Consider the following 20,242-nt stretch of genomic DNA (forward strand, 5'->3'; position numbering starts at 1 on the left):
GCATTAAGTGCCAGTAGCAGTGCTGATACCGATATGCTGTCAGTAACAATACAACACTAGTTAAACTAGCCAAAAATGGACGAGGAGAAACTCCATGAGATGGAGAAAAGAGAGCTATTTGGCTGTTTATCTGATTTTCCTAAAGATACTAACCAAAATGATATTACAGGGAAACTATATGGAGTTTATAGGGAAATTGCTAGAGTGATCCACTAAGCTGCTGATATTGCATTTTAAATGTGTTACACCGGAGTAAAATGTGTAGCTAAAACATTCTTAAACTAATAGCTGATGCATCCTTAGTTTGTTTAGAAACTTAACACGCAGACTGTTTTTTTTAGTGTAGACATAAACACAACGCTTAAGGCTGCGAAAACGGATCAAATTACTTCACACACTACCAAATGGATGTATTTAGATTGACAGAATGACCAACAACAAGTGGTTCCCTGCAGTTGGCTTGAACCCTGCTCTCTCATGTGGAAAGCAAGTGGCATATATGCACAGCTCAGAATGGCGGTATCCTGAACTCCTATCCTAAAAAATGCTTAAAATGTGATTTTCACTGTGTTGAGTGTAAAATGCACCGACTATAATGGTAAAACATATGAAGCAGTAATGACTACTTTCACAACAAATCTGCATCATAATAAGGAATTAAGTACATGTTTATTTGTTTTTGTAGGCCTGTATTGAAAAATGTACGCACATTTATGTTTGTATCCTGACTGCAAGCATGAAAAGAAAAGCAGTTCAGGGAACCCTGACTGTTTTTAGACTGAAGGGTGTCATGGAACTCAATAATGTTTCACAGGCTATACAGTTTCCACAAGGAGACAACATTAGCTGTCAAATGGCTTTTGGTGATTTTTTCCTTAAAACATGTACTTAAAGGAGAAGTTAGGTGTCTGTTTATGCGGCAAACTAAAAAAATGTCAACATGTCCTCATTTTGTATCATTTTATTTGCCCCTTTGTCTCAGGCTGTCCATCCATCCAACACTGTACAGCTGAAATCTCTTCACTCTTCCTCTTACCCTCTATTGTAACGGAGGTCATGCATTTGGTCACCTCTTTGGCCCCGGACACCACAGTGAAGATTTTTGAGAGGATCAGGTATGTTCTAAAACAAATTTAGTAAAATTTAGTATATAAATTTAGTAAAATAAAAAGTAACACTTTATTAGATAAATGGGAAGCAGTTTCTCCAAACATTTATGCGGACCTTTGTTAAACATATATTCTATATGATTGCACATGCCCAGTTTCTTGAAGGGGAACTAATAAAAATCCACATGCAAGTGAAGCCATGCACACCTAAGAGCCACACCAGTTTGGCTGCCAAGATGGATATGATAATAAAAATTAAAATAAAGAAAACCAAAATTCTCAGAAGCGTAGCTACAAATTTTAGGGAGGAAGTGCTGACAAATAATAATATATTTTTTTAAAGACTTTTTAACTTTTAATCAAAAAAGATGTGTGTATATACAAACCGGATTCCAAAAAAGTTGGGACACTAAACAAATTGTGAATAAAAACTGAATGCAATGATGTGGAGGTGCCAACATCTAATATTTTATTCAGAATAGAACACAAATCACAGATCAAAAGTTTAAACTGAGAGAATGTATCATTTTAAGGGAAAAATATGTTGTTTCAAAATTTCATGGCGTCAACAAATCCCAAAAAAGTTGGGACAAGGCCATTTTTACCACTGTGTGGCATCCCCCCTTCTTCTTACAACACTCAACAGACGTCTGGGGACAGAGGAGACCAGTTTCTCAAGTTTAGAAATAGGAATGCTCTCCCATTCATGTCTAATACAGGCCTCTAACTGTTCAATCGTCTTGGGCCTTCTTTGTCGCACCTTCCTCTTTATGATGCGCCAAATGTTCTCTATAGGTGAAAGATCTGGACTGCAGGCTGGCCATTTCAGTACCCGGATCCTTCTCCTACGTAGCCATGATGTTGTGATTGCTGCAGAATGTGGTCTGGCATTATCTTCTTGAAAAATGCAGGGTCTTCCCTGAAAGAGATGACGTCTAGATGGGAGCATATGTTGTTCTAGAACCTGAACGTAGTTCTCTGCATTAATGGTGCCTTTCCAGACATGCAAGCTGCCCATGCCACAAGCACTCATGCAACCCCATACCATCAGTGATGCAGGCTTCTGAACGGAGCGTTGATAACAACTTGGGTTATCCTTGTCCTCTCTGGTCCGGATGACATGGCGTCCCAGTGTTCTATAAAGAACTTCAAATCGTGACTCATCTGACCACAGAACAGTCTTCCATTTTGCCACACTCCATTTTAAAAGACCCCTGGCCCAGTGCAAACGTCTGAGCTTGTGGAGCTTGCTTAGCACGGTTGATGATGATAACTTAAAAGTCTTTGCTATTTTACGCCGGGTAACACCATTCTGGTATTGCTGCACTATCTTTCTGCGCAACAATGGTGGAATTGGTGATCCTTTTACCATCTTGGCTTCAGAGAGACACTGACACACTGAGAAGCTCTTTTTATACCCAATCATGTTGTCAATTGACCTAATTAGTGTTAATTGGTCTTCCAGCTGTTCGTTATATGCTCAATTTCCTTTTTCCAGCCACTTATTGCTACTTGTCCCAACTTTTTTGGGATTTGTTGACGCCATGAAATTTTGAAACAACATATTTTTCCCTTAAAATGATACATTCTCTCAGTTTAAACTTTTGATCTGTGATTTGTGTTCTATTCTGAATAAAATATTAGATGTTGGCACCTCCACATCATTGCATTCAGTTTTTATTCACAATTTGTTTAGTGTCCCAACTTTTTTGGAATCCGGTTTGTAAAATTGAATTATAACATCTAATAATATTTTAATTGTAGAAATTATATCTTGGCATCTAAGGTTTTATTTCTCATTGGTAAGAGTTTAAGCCTTTTTCCACTTATTTGTAATGGGTGTAACATTTGATACTAAAATTAAAGTTTGTGCTATTTTGTATTTCACACAAATATTTAATTGACATGCTGAAATTCAAATTACTATAGAAAGCTGTTTTAGCTTTTATTTTTCTTGATTGCAGGAATTCAGTTTACTCTTGTGAAATCTAATTTCAACTAGTAAATATTTAATTCTTGACATCAGCAATTGAATTTATCCATGTGAAAATTAAAATTGCACTAGTAAATATTAAAAGTTGGCTAGTAAAAATTCAAATGCAAATAGTAAGAGATGAATTTTCACTAATAAAATAATGTATTTTCCACATGTTTGAAAAAATAAAAAATCAAATCAAATTTGACACAGGAAGAAGAGGCTATTTTAAGTACAATAATGCCACATAAATCTGTCAATATCTGAAATCCTGCTCAAACAATTCTTCCTCTTCATGTTCTCCTACAATAGCAGTTAGAAGGTTTGCCAGGGAAAATCACTGGCAGAGTGGTTCAGATGTTTTTTTTTGTTTGTTTTAGTTTTGTTCTTTTTTTTTTTGCATTGATTGTGTCATATTAGAAGCACGGTCACATCTCATATTAGACAAAGTGGAAAAACAAAAACACAGTGGTAATTGTAGCAAACATGTTGCCGTGAAAATATTTGCTCTTATCGTCACGGTAAATCTGCCAGTGCGTTTTATGAATCTGGCCCTGTAGCTGAAAATTAGCCAGTTGTCTAACACTATGTAATGCCGAAGAAGAGAAGTGAGCAGGATCCAATTGCAAGCAATCTTTATTTTCAAGGAAGGTAACTTCAAAGGTCGTAGGCCAAAGAAAGTCCAGATAAAAAGGGAAATATCTGAAGTTCAGTGCAACCAAATCTGATATTATGTCCAAAACTCAAAAACTCAAAAAAACACAGCCAAGGGGACATAACAAGAAACAACCAGGCGCAGAATTGACACTTCTCAAAAAAGTAGGGAAACACACAGGCTAAAAATAGGGAAACAGATTACTAAACAACATTCAGGTGTGCAGTGAGCAGACTAGAACTGAGGTAAAAGCGACCTCTGCAGGTGGGGAGGTGGGTCTCTAGGCACGGACGGTGCACACTACCATGTTTATCTTTATGTTAATTGATTTGTGTTGTTGCTGATGAATAAGTAAACAAATAGCTGTTTGCACTCTTAGCTATGATGCATAGTTCGCCTGTGAGGTGGCCTTTTACCTTTTCCTTGTTTGTCTCTGTAGCTGTCCTCAAGGAGACATTTTTGCTCCTCTGTCGCACGTCCAGCACATCAGTCAGCCACCAGCCACCTTCAGGAGCTTCATCATGATTGGCCGAAACTTCCAGCAGTGGCACTACAGTGCTGAACAAGGTATGTTTCGCCAGCCAGGTCTTTACTTTATCTGTCCTGGGCCAAAATCAATATGGCTTCTGCTTGTTCTGTAATTTAATTAAACATTTATCAGAGATACAAGTGAAGAATAATGAAAATTACAACTTTTTATCTCTGGGTGTGATTTTAATGTGATTCCAAGCGCATAGGCCTTATCAGAGGCCTCTGTAACTGAGATTGAGACCACTGTGCTGCATGTGATGATGAGTGGGTTTTGCTGTAGTCTGCCATGCCTCACTAACCTCTCTCTCTGGTGCTTCTGCAGTAATCACGCCAGACAGTCAGTAAATGATGAAAGGATTAACAAACTACTCACAGGCCCACATTTATTCTCAATCAGCTCATTATTTCAGCCTTAAACAGCTTATGTTTAGATCTGAACCTGCCTACCTTCAACACTGCTCATTCCATCTCTTTTCTCTGCTGCTTCTGTTTTTGCTAGATTTTTTGGTTTGTTTTCTTCTGATATTGCTAACAAGTGTTTTCATTTTTGCCAGTGTCTCCTGTCCTGTGTGTGTGGACATGTTTGTTCTATGTGTGTGTAAGTGTGTTTGAATGAGTATGTGTGTGGGTGTACAGGTGTGTTAAGAATTGCTATGCAGTGTGTGTATGGCTATGTGTGTGTAACATTCGGGTCATTCTATTCTGTTATGGTGGCAAATAGGCTATATAAATGTTAATATGTACAGTGAAAGTCAGAGACCACCCTTCATTTATTTAATCTCTGAGGAGATTTCTGTGGAGATTAAATATAAAATAATCCACTTGCAATATGGAAGACGAAAGTCCAGACCCAGATCATCTCATAGGTTTTATGGGTGTGTGCCATAAGGCCCAAGCCAGTAATCGACCCCCAGGGCAATTATAACAAAATCTAAAGAGCAGTTTTGACTCACAGTGGAAACTTTACTTACAGCACAGCGGAAAAACAAGCTAATTGTAAATATGTCATTGTTTTTGCGGTCGATCATAATGTTGAAGCTCTCCACATCTTTCCAAAACTTCTGCCTCATTTTCTCCGCCAATCACTGCATGCCAACTGTTTCACTATACACCATTACATTGGTTAATCTTTCAGGTTTTTTCAGTAGTGAGATGTGTTCTGTGTTTTTGTGTTTTTTTTTAAACGTACTTTGAATTTGATGCTCCAGATATTCAAAAGATGTGCCTGGAGGAACTGTAAAAGTGAAACCTGACACTTCAATGGAGTAGTGGATGCCCATTTTCAAAGCCAAATACAAAATGTCAGCCACCCAAGTTAAAGAAAAAAGTAACATCATCCTTGTCAATAGTGATCAGGTAACTGTCTACTTCCGCACATAAAGTCTTCAGAGGTAAGGCACAAATAGGGAACAAACCTCTGTATGCTTTAGCTAAGTTGCATGACGGTTTGAGTTTTTAAGTTTGCTGCTTTCTTCCATCTTTATTAGGTACATTTCAGCTGCCTGTTTTAATTTGTTGTCTCCATTATGGTAGTTGTGGTGTTTGTCAAGAGCAGACTCTAGGGACTATAGGGAAATGTTTCATTGGTTGTTGAGTTTATGTTAACCTGTGTTCTCATTAATGTGTAAGTATTTTTCAGCTGTTTTTCATTTCAGCTTGTTTAATGTGTAAGTAACCTTGCTATTGTTTTCTCGATTAGAGAATAAAATCAGTTTTAGTGGTGAGCATGCTACCATTGTGGTACTGCACAGCCTTCTTAACCTGCTTTGATATCATAAAAAATTCCAGAAAGGTAGCCAGATAGGGGCCAGTCAAACATCTGTGGTCCAATAACGTGATGACCCAGGCCTAGGAAAGTCAATGAAAAATAAGTGGAAAAAAAGGAGTTCAAAACGTTATTAAAAGCTATAGAGAAAAAGGGACTCAAGACCTAGACCACAAACGACTGCCACCATCAGATAAACAGTATATAAAGCTTTAATCTTTGAGAGAGAGAAGAAAATCAAGTTCCACTCTTGCTTCAACTCTGAAAAAATCCACAGGTGTTTCTGTCCATCCTTCCACTGTGAGAGGACAACTTAAGGCTATGTGTCTGAAAGGATGTGTAGCTGTCAAGAAGCTGTTAATGAGAAAAGAAAAGAGTAAAAAAGAAGAAAATTTGCAGATCAAACAAAGAAGCTGCTGGTGTTGTCTTAAAACTGGACTGGCCACTGTGGACTCCATAGTCCATTGCTCTAAGAACACTGAAAACCCAGTAATAAGGGCAAACTATGGATGTGCTATACACTGAAAAAGTTACATTATATTTATTTGTTGGGGATTCTGTATAGTTTTATGTTAAATGTTTCTGATTTTTTTTCTGTCACTGAAAAATAACGTGTATTTAATGGCCATTTTGACTGGAAATTGAATAAATTAGGTTAGGTCTCTGACTTTTGCACTGTACTGTAATAAGTGTGAAGTCTGTTATATTACACAACATCAATAAAGTTGTAAGACTTCACAGAGTTGTGTAGAACTTACAAAATAAAAGATATTTTATATGTAACACCACAGACAAAAAAAAAATCTTGAGGCAGAATAAAATTATATTGATATATTTAAAATAATCTACAAATGATCAAATTTTAATTCAAAAGAAGTGGGACACCATTTGCCACTGCAGTGTTTTAATGACCTTTTAGTAGTGCGTGTAGAATTGTTAAGCAGAGTGTGAATGACTGTGTGTAAAATTAGCAGTGTGTGTAGAGTTGCTATGCAGTGTGCGTGCTTATCTCTGTTTGCCCACAGAAGAGCGTTCAGATGAGGAAAGCCCCCCTGTGCTTTGTTTTAAATTTACACGTAAGTTTGGCCTCCTGAGCAGAGCCAGCAGATTCAGCTTGGCATCTCTCACTCACACATTCACACACACTCACTCCTGCATTACACACTCTCAGTTACAAATGCAAGTAACCACAAGTAATAAGTGTAATAAATTCATTTTTTGTCATTGAATATGGAACATTCTACAAACTACAGACCGACAGTAAAAAATATATTAAGACCTTAGATATTTACAAGCATTATGTTATAATCTATTTAAGCCCAAGGTATTAATTTTATAATAATAAAATATAATAATTTTATATTAATAAAAGTTAAATATACACAAAATCATTTATAGGGTACTGAGACTGTATCCCTGTCTCTGATGGCCAGAACAGTTGGTGAACATTTAGATCCCATTGTTTTGAAGCAAATGTGCCCCAAAGTCAGAAAATCTTAACAATCAAGAATTGTTAAGAATTGTCACTACAAAAACATATTAACATAAAAATAGTTTTGTGTTTTAATGAAAAACATTGATTTTATGTATGTACAACTTTTTAAAGCTATGTTTGCTAGTAATGCGCAGGCTAGCGTTTTTGAGTTATGAAATTTGTTTGAATAAAATAAACATAATTAAGGCATAGGGTAATTCAAAGCAAAAGGAGTTTAGTCTAACTCTAGATATTGAGGATCTCTCTTTAGTAAAGTTTATATTATCAAGTTTGACATTTAAAGTCTATATGGATATATTTGTCCAAATTATTCTTTATATGTTTATGTATATAAATATGTATTTAATGCTGTCAAAGTTAATGTGTTTATAATGTCAAATCTATAACTTTAATGCTGTCACAGACTTTTCAAACCATCCGTTGTAGTTCAGACCGAGGCCAGCTGCATGCATGCTGTGAGTTACTGTGATAGAATCCATGACTGTAGTCCTCTTGTTCAAGTGCAGCTTTTAAATAGCTTTTAAAACAATACCTTCAACAAACTATGCTGAACAGTGCTTGCTGTAAACCTATGAATAAATCAACAAACAGCGTGCCAACCAGAGCAATAGCAAAGTAATAAGCTACAGTTCTCCTCAAGAGCCTCCACTGTAGCTGTATAAAGGAGAGCCAGAGGGCTACAGTCATGGAAGAGTAGCAACCATCAACTGTATATAAGATATATATGATGCATACAGTCATTGGTTGGAACAATCAGCCTCTGTTGAAAATCATGTGACTTTCATGTTCAGATGAACTGTGTTCACATGTTGAAAATAATGTTATTGAATTATTGGAAGTAATAAATACATTCTGATGTAATCTATTTTGCCCACTTATGAAGTGAAATGCACTGTTTTTAATGGAAAAAGGTCTTTCTTTCACATTTTAGCTAATGTTTATTTTAAGAAATGGTAGAGATCACAGTTAACTACACAAAATAATGCAGTTATTCATGGTTAAGTATTTTAATAGTTTCACAGCCTTAGTTTTTAGATCTATTTTTAGGTCCTTAAGTCAAAAGTTGTATTCTGGTAAAATATACAAATTATGTAAATCATTATTTTATCTGTTTTTTATCTATTTTTCTTCTTAATAAAAAAAAACATCTACTCTTATTGTGAGACATTAAAGCTCAAATTTACCTCTTTTTAACTCTCCATAATTTCAGCAATGAGAATAGCTAACAATAGCTAACTCTCAATAGATCTTGATTGGACATGATATTAGCAATTGGCGCATTCAAGACTAAGAGCACAGGGTTAAGTAGCACAGGAATATGATAATATTTGCTTAATTTCTGAACACATCCTTCCCCAGAATCTATTTATATATGAACAGGTCCCCATGCGGTGAGAGAACATACCCTTTCTTGACATTTAATGTATAGATCTGATCTAGATTAGTCAAGTTTAAGCAATTTGTCAAGAGTTATAAATAACCTATGGATTAAAGCGAGATGACGATGAAAAAGAGTCACCTGCATTGCTTTTGCAGCGTTTACTGGCACTAACTTCCAGTTAGACGCTTGCTGCCATGTTAACTCTGAATAATGTTACATGCACAGTAAATCCGATGAGAAAACACAAAATCTGATCTGCCCATTTTTATTAAGATCACATGGCCACGAATGAGATATATATCTGAACTAGGACCACATATGAAAGTGGCTCGTATCTGATTTAAAAAGATTTGTGTGTCCACACAGCTCTGAAAACACCAGATCTGTGTCACATTAAGGCAAAAATCAGATGAGCCACTTCAGCTTGAATGTAGCCTTAGATTAAAGTGGATATGACCTAGAATGTTTTCCCATTTCTCACCTGGAATCACCATTTTAAATTCTATTTCCCATCCAATTTTACTGGTATCAGTATTTAGTGAATTTGGCATGTTCAGTGTATTCTAACAACCAGAAAGATAATAATTGATAATAAGGCCTTAGCAGTTTCCCTATTATATTAAAACTCATGGGGTGAAGCTGAATTCATCAGTCTACTAATTTGGAGGTACCAATCAAAGTGATGTTGAGGGATGCCAAATTCTTGTTCAAGTTCATTAAAGCATTTGAGATGATCGAGGTCAGTTAGAGAGAAAATTCCCCAGTGTTCCCATTGTTTAAGACCATTTTGCCTTTATAAATCAATTGTACACAAATGCTGAAATTTAGAAACTCCTGTATGTTTTATAGATGAGGTCCCAGGTGTTTTGTTTTTAAAAAGACTTTAAAGCTTTGAGTCCTGGCTTATTAGTTGTGATTTGGTGATAAGGCTGAAGTCATTGAGAAGCATCTGTGGAGAGCGATGCTCCTCAAATGTAGAGAGTTTGTCTGCAGTGTGTGTGTTTTACTGCACGTGAGAGTACTGCTCTTGTTCCCCAAACACACTCTTTAAATAGCTGTGTGCTACTTGCCTCGAGGGATTAAGCAGCCCTGCTGAGAATTTTCTTTATGTGTACTTAATGAGGCCTATTTATGATTTAATCTCAGCAGATATTCTCCAAATCACTTCCTCTCCTGGGGTGCTCTTCCTTTAATCAGCCTCACTGCTAAAGATGATTGGAAGGATTCAGGCGTGGTGCTACTGTTTATTGTCTGTTATTTTCTTCCTTTCTCTTTTATCTCCCTCATTCTGCACTTTCTCTGTTTGTCGGTCTTTCTCTCTTGCGCTTCTTCTTTCTTTGGCTCCTTCTTTCATACTTCCTATCTTCCTCCCTCCCTTTCCTTTTTCTCTCTCCTCTCCTCTCCTCTCTCCTTCTTTGTCTGTCTCTGTCTCTTCCCTTCTTTCTCATACTTCTTACTACTTCTCTCTTTTCATGTCTCTCTCCCTCTCTCACCTTTATCTCCCTGTCTCTCTCCTCTCCCCCCCTCTCTCTACCGTCTTCTTTCTTTTTCTCCCTCTCCCTCTCTTCCTTCATCTGTATCATCTTCTTCTTCTCTCTCTCTTTCTCCCTCTCTCTCTGTTTCACACTATAGCTCATAAAGGGCTTCAGAGGTTTGAGGCGTTGGAGCACAGTGATTGGCTGAGCCCCGGTCAGTCCTGGAGAGGTGTGGCCCCGCGCCAGAGGTTTCTGCACATGCATATAGTGGATAAAAAGGTGAGGAGGGAAGTGAAACATATTTAACACTCAGCATTGCTGATAGAGATGATGTCCCTCCTGTAGCTCCTCCTGTAGCTCTCCATGCTCAAATACGCCTGGATAATCACCTAATGATAAGACTCAGATGAGATGGAGCAGAGAAGACGCATGCTGTGTTGGAATTGGGAACAGAATTTGTGATTCAAGTGAACAAATTCATACACTAACATAGGGAAGAATAATTTGTAGAAAATATTTAATTACAGTTTTTCTAACCAATGTTGTGACTTTTTCAAATTGCAACAGGTCCTGTGGCCACTTGCATAAATGCTTAAGGGATAAATTTAAAGCTAAACATCTACATTTTAATTTCGCAACCGTCAAAAACTTTGAAAGCGAAAATCCTGAAGTCTAAAGCTTAGTTTACAGTTATGTTTTTTTTTTTACTTTCCACTTAAATAGTTCCCTGAAGAGACAGTCTCAGCATAACTCACAATGCCTGGGGATAAAGCAAAGATGTGGACTGTCTGGAGAGCCCTGGAGACATGTTTGAGAACCACTGAACTAGACTGCATTGTTAGCACCCATACTCTGATGTAGACGACTGTGCTTTGACTTACTTTTGTGAAAACGATGTGTGTTTGTTGTCTCTGTTGGCTATAGTTGACTTTGTACACCTATAACTGGTCAGTGGATCTGGGGGCGTCTCTAAATCGTGACCTGGTGCGGCTGGTGCAGTGGCAGAATGCTCGAGCCCACGTAGTGCACTGCCTACTGAGTCAGAAAATGGGCCTGTTTCACCATTACTGCTTCACAGATACACCCGCACAAGAGGATCTCAAACAGGTCAGTGCTACACATGCACACCCACACAAACTGTTCCCGTAGCTAAATACTTTCATGCCTACCTAAACTTAACCTTGTCCCTTAAGCTCAGTTAACCATGTTAAGAGGAAAGTCAGCTGAAAGACACAAATAATTCCCTTTTTCACTGTATATTAATGGTCTAATTGGAGAACTATGGACATAGTGTTATTTTGAAACTGGGTTGCAAGATTTTTGTTGTATTTTCATATAGATTATTGAAACAAATAATGATCATTGCATATATATAGTCATGTGCAAAAGCTTCCATACCACTGGTCAAATTTCATGTTTTGCGGACTTTCTAAGTAGTTCACATGACGTTTGTTAAATTTAGCAAATAAGCACTAATTGTGCGTTAGTAGTGATGGAATTTTATAGTCTGACATAAGATATTAAGAATATATTCTTAAATAAAATAATAAGAACATATTGTACTATTTTTTATTAAGTAGATTATGTATTTATTAATTAATTTATTTATTTTACTGCTGTTGCATTTCTGCATCATCCACAGTAGCTGTGTCGGTGGTTGTCAAGACTGAAGTGTACACATCAGTAGGGGTTTAAAGTGTGTATGTACGCATGTGTGTTTGTGTGTTTGACTGTGTGTATAACTGTGTCCTGCACATTGAACCCTGGCAGTGCCTGAGGTTCCACAACATCAGTGTGAAAGACAGCTGTCACCGCTCCAGGGGTTTGGCCACTAAGAAATGAAATATACTGGTAACTAGTTGCTAGCACACTGTACTCACACACCAACATGTCTTAACAGCTGGCCTTTCTCCCCTCCAGCATGCTGGCCACAAGCTGACCTAAAATCAAACAGCTTTCCAGCCTTTCACCATGTCCAGAGCGACTGTATCAAGGTGTTTTATTTGTCTTTTCTAAAAAACACCTTGAACTTGTTTATGCATCCCTGTAAAGTGCCTGAACAGAAATAGTTTCAGCAGCATCTGTCACTGTCCTTTTTTTCTTTTTATATTGATTCAGATGTCAGTTGTTTTTGAAGATTGCATACCAAAATGTCAGGATGTATTTTTGGAGTCAGATGGTGGTGGTTGTTTTTTTTTTTTTTGGAAGCTTTTAGGGTAAAGTCATACACACATATATTGTTTTTTTTGTTTGTTTGTTTGTTTGTCAATCAAGTGACATTCAAGTGCTTCTTCATAAAAATCCATGCTCACATACAATTTTTTACCTTCTCTGATCTCATTATAATCCAGCACGAGGAATAGAGAGGTGTGTAGTCCTAAGCCTGGTGCCATATTTAGCTCCATGTTAAGGTTTTACTGGTATTTATATTGAATGTAGGAAAATGTTAGTGTCCATTCAGTTTACATTAAATGACACTGAAAAGAAATTCTTGGCCAGAACTGCACTTCAGGACACATTGGGCCAAGCCACTGAACAATGGAAAAAGCTGACAATAAATAAAAACAGTTTACTTCCTTAAAAACAGAGAACAGTTGGTCATGCAAGAGTGTTCTTTGCACACTATATAAGACGAAGATTTAAAGTACATTTAAACATTGGCATGCAGAACAAATTTATAAAAATTCACTTATTTCTGATTCTTTGGATTATTACTGAGTGCTGTGATCAATACACACATAAACTGACTGAGCAAATAAAGAAGTAAAAAACAGTGGGTATTTTTAAACAGTGACAGTAATAAATAAAGTTAAAATGATATGTATACAGTGCCTTAATAATTAAAGTGAAGAGTGTGCGGCACAGCGTTGGGGGATTGGTTGGGGAGGTTGTCAAATTTTCACCTCCAGATTTCTTTTAGGATTAAGTTTAAATCATCATGTTATTAGAAGGGAATAATAGTTTAAAAGAAAAAAAGTGTCTTTTTGCCTTAGCATTAAGAGGTTGAACAGGGACTTAATAAGAGTTGTCAGCTGATGTCCAGAAGTTGGGTTGTTTATTTAGATAATGTGCTCACGATAACCTCAGACAAAGTTGGTGCTTCTTTGACGCTAAAGATAGTATACAGACCTATCTTCACTTTTACCAGGTGTTGGATCAGTTGTGTCAGTTAGGGAGTTTTGATGCATTTTGTTCGCTGGAGTGTTTGCTCTGCTGGCTCGGGTGGAATGTGTAGTGTAGTGTCAGATAGACTGCTCTGTGGCCTTTGATAGCAAATGCCATGACCTAGTTTAGATCTATGTCTTCTCTCTCTGTTTATTATCATTTGCTCTGATTCCTGCTCCGTGACCTCCGTTCTCAACTCCTCTTTTCATCCATTCTTTTTATAAACTGTTTGTCAGGGCTTCTTTTCCTTCCCTTTTGTTTTGTCTTTAAGTCACAGACAGAAAAAGGAAGGGAAATAGATGTTGTGTTATAATAGATCCAATCACTCAGTCTCCTGTATTTGACATTGGCTTCTAGAATACCGGCATGTCTTAAAGTGATAGTTTGGCAAAAAGTCAGCACAGTTTTGCTTTTATCTTATTATGTAGTCGTTTAGCCAAAACAAGTTCGGTGTCTGAAGTTTGCATATTTAGTTTTTTACTTTGAGCTGTGAGCCTAATGTGGAAGCTTATACCCCACCAATAAAATAGGCAAAATTCAGGCATTAAGAAGTCTGCTAAGTCCAGGTATTGTCAGCATGCTTCATTATACAGTTAGGGTTGTGCACAGGTATTCATGCACAGTTTTAATCATATGAGGTGCCAGTATTCGAACACTGAAATCACTGATGGGGTATTTGTTACATTTCAAGACATGCTAAAATGCACAGGCTAACTATTGAGTGAAGAATGACAGTTTTGCTCATACTTGTACATAAGGATTTTACACGACACTTTTCTTTCGAACACCAGTGCCTCAACGTAAGTATCTTGCCAAGGTCACATTGTTTAGTAAAGGCTGTATAAATAACTAGGCTAGCTACTGCTGTTAGCTGATGTTAGCTAGGTCATGCCAATAGAGAGAAACCATATTTGTTGCCACCTGTCATAGCCACCCCACAGGGCTATACGTTGCCAACTGTAAGGCATGTTTGGATGACTTACCAGATTTTTACTTGCATTGGTCTCAAACACACCACCATGGTAAAACGAGGCTGGTAAAAGTTTGCTTTCTATTTGGTAGCTTCGTGTTTGAATTTTCCAATCCACCCTAAGTTATTTATCCATTACATTCTGACACCTGTACCAGAAAAATTAAATATGAAGAAGAAGCTAACTTCAGCTTCATCATGGTCATTGTAGCCACTCCTTGTCCTGATATGGAGTTTTTAATCGTTTTTAGCTCTATTTGAATATTTCTTCAAATCTGACTGTGGTTATTGATGATCAAGTCACATATCTTTAGGGTCATTGAAATAGTTTTTTTTACCTACAGTCAAGTTGCTACAATATACAATATTTGTTTATAATGGTATTTAAAATAAATAAATAAATAAATAAATAAATAAATAAATAAAATAAACTGATATGAGCTCATCCAGAAGTGCACACACAAAAATGTCCTTTTGAAACAACTCAGCCCCTACCCTCACCAAAGTTTCAAAATCAAAAAAGTCATAACTATTAGAGCACATGTTTGCTTCACACAGGGTACTGCAAATATCACATTGTCAGATTTCAATGCAGCTTCAGTTTAATTTGTGAATACATGCACTGTGTAAAAGTAAATTAATAAAAACAGCCATCACTGTATCGATGTGCGCATCACCTCTAGCTTATCCACGATATATTGCCATATCGATATTTTTAACACAGCCCTAATGGCTAATACTGCTGTTGTAGCTGTGTAATGTACATTTGTCATACTGTGCCAGAAACCACAAAAGCAAATCTATTTGAGATTTTACTTAATATTTTGAGGTAAGTTTATGTGATGCTAACTTAATTTTTTTCAATCTGTCACTTTAAAGGTAAAATATAAAAAGGATGCACATGTGTTTTTCATGTTTATTGGGTTTGAGAATTGTTTCTGACATTACTTACTCTAGTGCTATTTTGAGCTTGCACACTGAGAAACCACATTGCTATGATGCCGCTCAAACACGACTAGTCTGGTGTTTATGCAAAATGAGTCTCGATTGGTTGGCTTTTGCAAAGCCTTCTTGTAGCATTTGTGCTAAATCCTTTCTGCTTGTGTAGGTAATGATCATGCTTGTTTGATCTAGCCACTGAGTTTGTCTCTATGATGTCGATCCACTGCATCATTACTATAAATACAGAGTGATGCTTGTTTTCCACTTTTCTGAAGATTAAAGCCTGGTGGAGACATTCTTCCTCATTTCCAGCCACATACACTTTATAATACAGATAAGTTCTTATGGACCAAAAAAATAAATAAAACAGCCACATACCTTGACAGTCTGCTTTAATGCTGTTGTGAGTTGTCCTGTTACATTGATTTGTATTGTAGCTTCTGTTGCAGTGGTTAAAACCAAGAAGAAGGACCATTTCTTCGGTGTTGTGGACGTCAGAACGAAAGCAATGGCTAATATCTCACAGCAGCTTAATGTTAGGGCTGCACAAAGTGAAATAAATAGTAGCAATTATATTGTTATGTCCTGCAATTGTGAAAATTGTGTAAATATTGCAGGAGAGCACAGGCAAAAGCAAATGTGTTTTTTTTAAGTAGTTACATACATGCAAAGTTGTCACCTTTCAGAATTTGAAATTTGCCGTTTTGGACAACTTTTTAATTTTAGGAGGTGGTGGCCAAGGGTGTTTGCTGCCAGCAGAGAATTCTAAGTTGAGAATCCCTCCTCGTACCAGACAGTGCGGCAGCAGTTCTTCGTCATTATTCGGCCAACCTAAGTACCAAAATGTGAAAAAAGATCTGAAGTTTGTGTATCATTTCGTGTATGGTGAGGTTGGGTTCATTTTTGCAGACTCTGTCGTTAGTCATTTATTTTGAAGATATATTTTAAAGATTTAGGCAGGGAACCTTTTCTTTCTTGTAAAAACATGGTATTCTTGAAAAAACTGTTCTTAAATATTTTACTTGACCATAAGACAGTCTCACTCTTGACGTAATAATTGGCAGTTTAAGTCTGTTAAACTGTAACTCCTAATGGGCTTCATACATACGTGTTACGGTAAACAAAGGAGGTGTTTTCCTCTTGGCTGTTTCCTCCATCATCACTTCTAGTTCTTGATGGCTAAATTTTTTTGAACGTTTGGTTTGATTTTGTTTTACCTTCACTTTGCTGTCTTTTGTGTTGAAGTGATTAAGCTAAATCAATGGCTAACAAAAATGTCTCGTATCTAGTCATCTGTAAAATGGAATGATACATGACAGATAACATCATGACAACCTCTATCCTACACATTAAAACAATTATGATTTTCTCAAGAAAATAAATAAGATGTTCTTAAGAGAATATTTGAGAACTTGTATTAATATGTGCTTTGTGTCCAGATCTTATTTCGATAAACTTTGGCTGGATTACTCTCTTCACTAAGATGCATTTCCAGTGTGACCAGATGAGATCCAATTGTACTTTTCCCACAGTGAAAGCACACAGAAAACACGTTAATACAAAGTGTAAACAGTGTTTGTCTTAAAGTCTTCCATATTTTTTTTTCTTGGGAAAGCTTTCATGAATATGGCCTCTGGATTTTAGGTTTTAGTTTTCTTGAAATTAATGCAGGGCATTATTAATAATATTCAGTATCAAAATACTTTGCAAAAATGTAATGAAATCAGATAAAATTTCAGTTAGCATGAACAGAGTTAATGAGCCCATGCTTCCTGAGTGCTGTTCGTCTGTGCTATATTGGTCTAGGCACAATTGCAACACGGTGAACATGCAGTGTGCTTCTGTTTGGCTTGTAAAGGCTTGAGCTATGGGACTTAATAGAACATATGTGATGTTATTAGCACAGTAATGGGCTTATATATTCAAAGTTTGGCAGCTAGTTCTCTCAACAGTTGGAGAAAATGTCCTTTCCTTTATGCGCTTGTGGGTGTCCTCTTAGGGATCACTGCTTTTAATGATTTTTCTTTTTTCCTTTAACTTTCTTGTCTCTCACCATGGTCTTCTCAGCGTAATGAGCTATGATGATGAACACTTCTAACACTGCCACTGAAGGAGAAATGAAACGAAACATGCGTACCATGCCTGAAGGAAAAATAGCACAGTCCTTTCTGGATTTTTTTTTCCTCATCGATGGTTTCACTTGTTTAATCACTCTTCCGCTAACAAGCAGCGACAGAAGGCAGATCCAGCACTGCAGAAAATTTGCCCTAGCTGCCAATCATCTGTCAGACTCCCAGGAGGAAGCGTCCATGCGCTAGTTAGCCTTTGGCTAACCCCTAACTCAACCAACCCCATGCTTTGGCACATGGGTATACAGCTCAGCATTGCTGGGTCATCTGGACTGCCTTTATCCAGCATATCTCCAACCCTCATACATCCTCTGAGGCCTCCAAGTCGCCCTGCAGTACTTTGGCCATTGTGCCGAACACTAACTCGCCCAAAAGTTCCCACAAGTGGCACAGTTAGGGTATAAAGGTTGTGCAGGGGTGACATAGCAGGCATCCCATAAGCCATAAGAGCCTGTAAGCTGCCTGTACTCCTGTTCCGTTTCAGCGTGAAGCATGTAATCCTGTTCTGAAGCTGTGCTGGGTCAGACACGGGGTTTCTTAATTGGATGCCTGAACGGAAGGAGCCATGTTGGCTTGAGTTGAACTCCATGGGGCTTAGGCCTGATGAAGAGAGATAATGAACTGTCTGTCTAGCAGGAAGCTCCATATTTCTCTCTTCTATCTCCAGACTTCATCTGAAATTGCATGCTCATGCTCTAAACTAGGATCTTATGGACTCCACGTGCAAAAATTACATGTCCAGGAGTATTCAGACACACCTTTCAATTAGTGAATTCAGCTACTTTAAGCTGCACCCACTACTAATGCAGGTATTCAGTTGTACACACAGCTTATATAAGCATTGTTAATAAAATGGGATGCTCTAGATCAGCCGCATGATGAACTGAAGGTCGCCATGCCCAATGCCAGGTGTCAACTAGAGTCAATAAGCTAGATAATATACTCTTTCTGGTAAAAATTGTAAAAGTGCAAAAATACTGGACACAATTCGTTCACAAAATCTCAAAGTTATGAGTGGTTTGACTTCTCATAACTGGTGTCTTGGTATCTTAATTCTAAGAAAAGAGTTTTTTTTAGATTTTAGTGTGTAACTGTTGCACTGAGATAAATGTTTAATTTTAAACGCTCATAGAAGCTTTCAAAATTTACCTCAGCCCAGCTGTTTGAACTTTTCCATGGGCCTGTCAAGATATTGAAATTTTTGCTGATAATGAAGCGCCATATAAATAATTCGCGATTAACAATTTATTATTTTTTCCATTGTAGCCAACTAAGCCTAAAGTGGCCAAACTTTTGATTTTTTTTTTTTATGTTGATACTTAGTAGCTCCCAACTAATGATGGAAATACACAAACAAATATTTCTCACTGCTGCCCTCTAAAGGTGTTACAGTATTAGTCAGAGGCTATAACTTTTTTGTTTTGTAAGACTCATGAAGTGTCTCACTAAATGTGCTCCTGCTTTCAACCCAACTGTTAAAAATGCATGCAGTTTACATTCTGTTTGTTGCAGACTGTGAAAGCTAAGACCTGTCAGCTCTAATAATTTGGATTGAGTTATGTAATAGTTGTGACAGGCCTACTTTTCCATTATCAAACATTTAGATTTTGCAGAGTGCCTAGTTTTAAGTCAGTCTGCAAAGTTCCACATTCATTATAACACTGTACTTATATACTTACAGCATGTAGTGTGTAGTCTGTAGTACTAGATTTCATGCACAGCATCTCTTTCGACATTCCTGAAGTCAAACTGAGTTTGAAAAACTGTTATTGGTTGGCTGCTGAAGGGTTAACAGTGGAAAAGCCACGTGTTTTAGAGATGCTCTTTGAAAAGGAGGCTTCAATCATTTACATGAAAGAGAGTTGAGGATAGGAAGGCCAGAGTTGATTCTCTGCATTCCTCCGGGTCCTGCAGCAGCTTTTAAAAACCTGCGCTCAATTAGCATTTCTAATTCTTTTAGTAAGGTTACTCATTCTGGCAAACTGTGTGATCTGATTACTTATCTTTATTTAAAGTATTACAATCTGTCTCTCTGTCTCCTTTTCTCTCTCTTTGTTGCTCTCTCTGTCTCTCTTTCTTTCTGTACTTCTCCCTCTCTATATTTCTTCCTCTCTCTCGTCTTTCTCTTTGTCTCTCTTTTCCTTTCCCCTTTCTTTCTTTCTTTCTCTCTCTTTCTTTCTCTCTCTCTCTCTCTCTCTCTCTTTCTCTCTCTCTCTCTCTCTCTCTCTCTGCAGGAGCCTAACCCATTCCTGAACTCCTCTATGGAGGCTGAAGCTCTGTTGCGTGTATCTGTGCCCCCTGTGCCCAGTAAGGACCCCACTCGATTGGGCAGTGCCCGTGCGCTGCCCCCGTTGCCCTTCCCTGCTGACCTCATGCCCTTTGATGAGGCTCTGAGGGACGTGAGTGCAGGACGCCTGCTGGCCAATCAGGAAGGAGCGGACATTGTAGGCCGACATGGAGCTCAGCTTCTGGAGGTCAAAGCTGCAGAGCGCCGAGGTGAGACTTTATACAGACACACAGCTCTCACACACATCTCATAAGGCATGGTTCCACTGCAGGAACCTTTTCGGGAATTTTCATGTGTGTTTCCACCAGAGGAACCAGGGTTATTTTTAGTTCTTAAGCAATAGTTTCAGGACTTTTTAAGTTT

The 20,242-nt window shown here is 37.6% G+C and overlaps 1 protein-coding gene across 11 annotated transcripts in view; it reads left to right on the top strand.

Moving 5' to 3' along the window:
- The window catches only part of szt2 (SZT2 subunit of KICSTOR complex), a 155,160-nt gene that overhangs the window by 90,112 nt on the left and 44,806 nt on the right, over positions 1–20,242 (top strand). For 9 of the 11 annotated variants that reach the window (XM_036571448.1, XM_036571458.1, XM_036571450.1 and 6 more), the window contains 6 exons: positions 983–1,115; positions 4,179–4,306; positions 7,061–7,111; positions 10,544–10,665; positions 11,311–11,493; positions 19,827–20,088. In XM_036571448.1, the coding sequence (XP_036427341.1) occupies positions 983–1,115; positions 4,179–4,306; positions 7,061–7,111; positions 10,544–10,665; positions 11,311–11,493; positions 19,827–20,088 (879 nt within the window). The remainder of the gene's footprint in view (positions 1–982; positions 1,116–4,178; positions 4,307–7,060; positions 7,112–10,543; positions 10,666–11,310; positions 11,494–19,826; positions 20,089–20,242) is intronic. The other 2 variants (XM_036571452.1, XM_036571456.1) reach the window with 2 other exon arrangements.

Source organism: Colossoma macropomum, unplaced genomic scaffold (genome assembly GCF_904425465.1).
Source record: "Colossoma macropomum unplaced genomic scaffold, Colossoma_macropomum, whole genome shotgun sequence".
NCBI classification, from domain to species: Eukaryota; Metazoa; Chordata; class Actinopteri; order Characiformes; family Serrasalmidae; genus Colossoma; species Colossoma macropomum.